Consider the following 4352-nt stretch of genomic DNA (forward strand, 5'->3'; position numbering starts at 1 on the left):
TCTTTGGCCAGAGAAGAGGTCACCTTACTGCTTTGTTTGGATCAGCTCATGACCTTCTTTCCATCAGTGTCTTTGTCTCTGACAGTGCTCCATGTGATAGATGTAAGAGTCCATGAAGAGACAGTGAAACATCCACAAATATCCCAGAACTGCCACATCTTGAAAAGCCTTAGGATTCGTTCTATCTTTCTGTCCACTGGAAAGGGGGCTGTAAGGTCCAGGTGCACAGAACCATGAAGTAGACCTCAGAGGGAGGAGTGGAGCCACGAAGTGTGCTGTGGGATAACCAATTGGATTCTTGAAAGGGGGCCACGTTCGTTTTGGCAGACCCCATCTTTCCCTTCACCTTGCATTGGGTAGCTGCCTCATCTGGCTATAGCTCTCCAGAAGTCTTCTGAGGGCACCCTTGACTTCCTTGTTCCTCAGACTGTAGATCATAGGGTAGAGCATGGGAGTTACGTTGGTATAGATTAAGGACACAACTTTGTCCTGTTCTGGGGTGTAGCATGACTTGGGGCGAATGTAGATGAATATTGCGCAGCCATAGTGCAGAACAGAGACCAGCAGGTGCCCAGCACAGGTGGAGAAGGCTTTGCTCCTTCCCTCAGCTGAGTGGATTCTGAGGATGGCAGCAATAATGAACGCATAGGAGAGCAGAATCAGCAAGAAAGGAATCAACAGAATGAGCATGCAGACGAGGAAGACCGCAATCTCATTGGCTCTTGTGTCCGAGCAGGCCAGAAACAGCACAGCAGGGATGTCACAGAAGAAATGATTGATCTCGTGGGACCGACAAAAGGGCAGAAGGAATATCAGCGTAGTAAGGGTGAGTGAGAGTGTAAAGCCACTGATGCATGCCAGAGTCAGCATCTGCAGGCAGAGGGCCCTAGTGATGATGACTGTGTAGCGCAGCGGGTTGCAGATGGCTACAAAACGATCATAGGCCATCACGGCCAAGAGGAAACACTCTGCACCACCCAGGGCGATGAAGAGGTGCATCTGCAAGGCACAGCCCAGGAAGGGCATCCGCTGGCTCCTGGATAGGAAATTGGCCAGCATGTTGGGGACAATCACCAATATATAGCAAATCTCAATGGTTGACAGGTTGCGAAGGAAGAAATACATGGGGGTCTGGAGGCAGGAGTCAATGAGGGTGATGAGCACAATGGTTGTGTGCCCTGCTAGGGTGACAAGATGCATGATTAGGAAGAGTCCAAAAAAGAAGACTTGCAGTTCGGCCAGGTCCCCAAAGCCCAAGATGATAAACTCAGAGTTCAAGGTGTGGTTTGCCTGCAATAGGGCCATCCTACATTCTCCTCTGTAGAACTCTAGGCTGGAAAAGCGCAGTTTTCTAGCAATTCTCCAAGTCGTGGGAGACCCTAGGGCCCTTTCTAGAGATGGGAGTGTAGCCAGCTCTGTGAGAACCTCCACTTCCTTTTGCCAGGCTTGGCATTTCTCTTCATTCTCTTAGATTTCTGAATTCTGCCCTCTGTTCACTGAGAATGAACTGTTCACTGTGATGTCACTTCAGTTCACCTGTTGAGCTATTATAAAAAATGAAGTGGGATGAGTAAAGTCTACATATGGACTTGTTTTCCATAGATCTTAATAACAGTCTTTCTTTCACATTTTAAAGAGTTGTCTTTGAGTGGGGATGGAAGGTCTGAGCTTGATCTTGCTAAATAGGTTTAAACAGAGGCTGGGCCTGCAGGGTCATTGGTGCTGTAGGGAATTCTTGTAGAATGTAAGGTCTGGTGAGTTTATTTTATTTTTCGTGAGTTGATTTTAAAGACACTTTTGACTTTGTGCATAGTCTGTATCGTCCCTCCTTTACCATTCCCCCTAAACTCCCAGGAATCCCAGGAGAAGAAAGAGTATGACCTGCAGTAGTTGTTGCCTTTTCTGGTTTAGTGGTCCTTAGTCCCAGAGGGGCCCTGGCTTATGTGTCACCTCTTTCCAGATATCTACCCTGACCCCTGGATTGGGTTATTCCCTCTTTTAGGTTCCCACAGCACTCTGAGCTTCCCCAACCATATTATTTACCACTGACTCCTGTGTTTTTTTTATTATTATTTCCCTGTGTAACCTATCATCCTGCAAGTTTCATGATAGCAAGAATGGTGTCTTATTCAACCTCTCAAAGATTGGCTTACACATATTGGGAGTATCAATAACTATTTATTGAATAAATGCTCGTTGTTCATTTCTCATCCTCTACAGTTAGTACACGGTCAGGAATTGAGGAGGTGCCTAACATATGCTTGAATGAGCCGTTGAGTGAATTACTGGGAATGGCTGAGGTGATTATCTGGGGAGGGTGTGAGAGGAACAGAGGGCAAAGGAGTCAGCCAGGTCACAGGGTGGGAGTGAACAGGAAGGAGCTAGAAGAGAGTTGGGGTGGGAATGAGAACTCTCAGGACAATGGGGGTTTGAGTACCTGGTGGGAAAATGGCTTTGGCTGGTCTGTGTCCATAGTGCAGGAGAGAGGAGAAAAGACCCAGCAGCTTCCTGGACATCTGGGGGACATGTTTGCTCCTTTCTTCACTTGGCAGGAGCCAAATTACAAGTAAGAAATGTTATGTTTAGCCTGAGATTTCTTCCTTTGCATCCCTCCCTCAGAGTAGAAGAGAGGAGAAGATTTCTAAAGTTTCTAGAGATGTAACAGATCTAGAATCAACAGGAGTTAAGGGTCCCATGGAGATGGAGTTGTCACCTACAGGACAGAAGCTCACTTAGGCAAACCATTTCTATTGGGGCCATTGAGACTCAAAGTGGGTTCAGTGAAACCTGAAAGCCCATCCCTTTTTTTAAGATTTTATTTTTTCATTTGTTTACTTTAGAGGGAGGGAGAGCACAATGGAGGTGGGCAGAGGGAGAGGAAGGGAGATAATCTTCAAGCAAACTCCCTGCTGAGTGCAGAGCTCAATGACATGGGGCTTGATCCCACAACCCTGAGATCATGACCTGAGCCGACATCAAGAGTCGGACACTTAGCTTAACCAACTGAGCCCCTCAGGTGCCCCTGAAAACCCATTCTGATGATAGCTTTGCTTGGCCTAGACAATGGTTGGGGTTCCAGCTTTCCAATCACTTGTGTGTTACACTATTATTTTGGTTTTTATTGACCTAACTGGCATTTGGATTCCTAGGGCTGCATGGGTTCCTAGAGGGCAACTTGCCCACTCCTCACTTCAGAGCACATGGCCTTTTTCCGGATGACCCATGCTCTGCTCCCACTCCCACCATCAGCCCTGACTAGAAATCACAGTAAGTTCCCACCTGCAGTCCCCTGTCCTGGCAAAGCACACAGTCTGGCCTGGCTTCTCTGCTTTCAGCCTCCCTGGAGCCCGTTTGTCCCTTGATAACTGTCTGTGAGTGAGAGCACATTTTCCAGATTCTCATTCATCTTCCTTGGGCTATAGGACCCTTGGCTTTAGCTTTGCGAAGTCAAATCACTTCTACTCTTTTTCCTCGTAGCAGTGCTGTGGAAATATGGGAATTGGTTTGTTTGATTTGAGCCTTAAACCTTGAAAATAGTGAAAAACACACAAATGAATGTAAAAGTCACACACAATCCTAACACTTGAAGAGCGAGAAGTGAAAGTGAATGTAAAAGTTTCTGTTCCTTTAATCCTACTTCTACTTTCCCTTAGCCAAGGTGCAGTCCCTTCCCTGTTTTGTCCTGTGTGTGTAAACACACATACCTCACACACAGGTGCACACAACATACATACACTCACAGATGTGTACACACACGTACAAAACAAACATAGCCACACATGTACACACACACACACACGCTCAGCTACACACTCGCACACAAGCACATACACACAGTCACACACATATCCATATACACATATATAGACGCACACAACACACACATACATGCGCATACATGGGAATGCACACTACGTGAATGGACACATTCACACACATTCACGCACATATATACATAAATATTCACCATGCTCACACATTTAAAAGCTTAAATGGGATCCTAGTATACAAACTTAATCCCCTTAGTGTTTTCACCTAATAATATGTCCAGAAGAAGCTTCCAATCAATGTATATTTGTTGACTTCATTTTTCTTAACTGCTGCGTTCTACAGTATGGATGCATTATAATTAAATCACACACAATAACAAATATAATCTACGAACAAAAAGAAATAAAACATAAAAAATGATAATTTAGTCTTTTATTACTTATGTGTTGAAGTGCTGTTTCCTATCGTGCCCCATGGTACAAAGCACCTCCCCACGTGGAGCACAAGCAGCTGCCCTGCTACACAGCTAGCGTGTCCTTCCTGGTCTTTCCTCATGAACAGCCCTGCTGTTACCTGGGAGG

At 45.7% G+C, this 4352-nt stretch overlaps 1 protein-coding gene across 1 annotated transcript; it reads right to left on the bottom strand.

The window, feature by feature from the left end:
• Positions 1 to 342: 342 nt before the first annotated feature.
• On the bottom strand, positions 343 to 1305 carry OR7R1 (olfactory receptor family 7 subfamily R member 1). The gene has a single exon (XM_038588859.1). It carries the CDS (start codon positions 1303 to 1305, stop codon positions 343 to 345), a length of 963 nt encoding a protein of 320 aa, XP_038444787.1.
• Between the last annotated feature and the right edge of the window lie 3047 nt (positions 1306 to 4352).

This window comes from Canis lupus, chromosome X, assembly GCF_011100685.1.
Source record: "Canis lupus familiaris isolate Mischka breed German Shepherd chromosome X, alternate assembly UU_Cfam_GSD_1.0, whole genome shotgun sequence".
Lineage (NCBI taxonomy): Eukaryota > Metazoa > Chordata > Mammalia > Carnivora > Canidae > Canis > Canis lupus.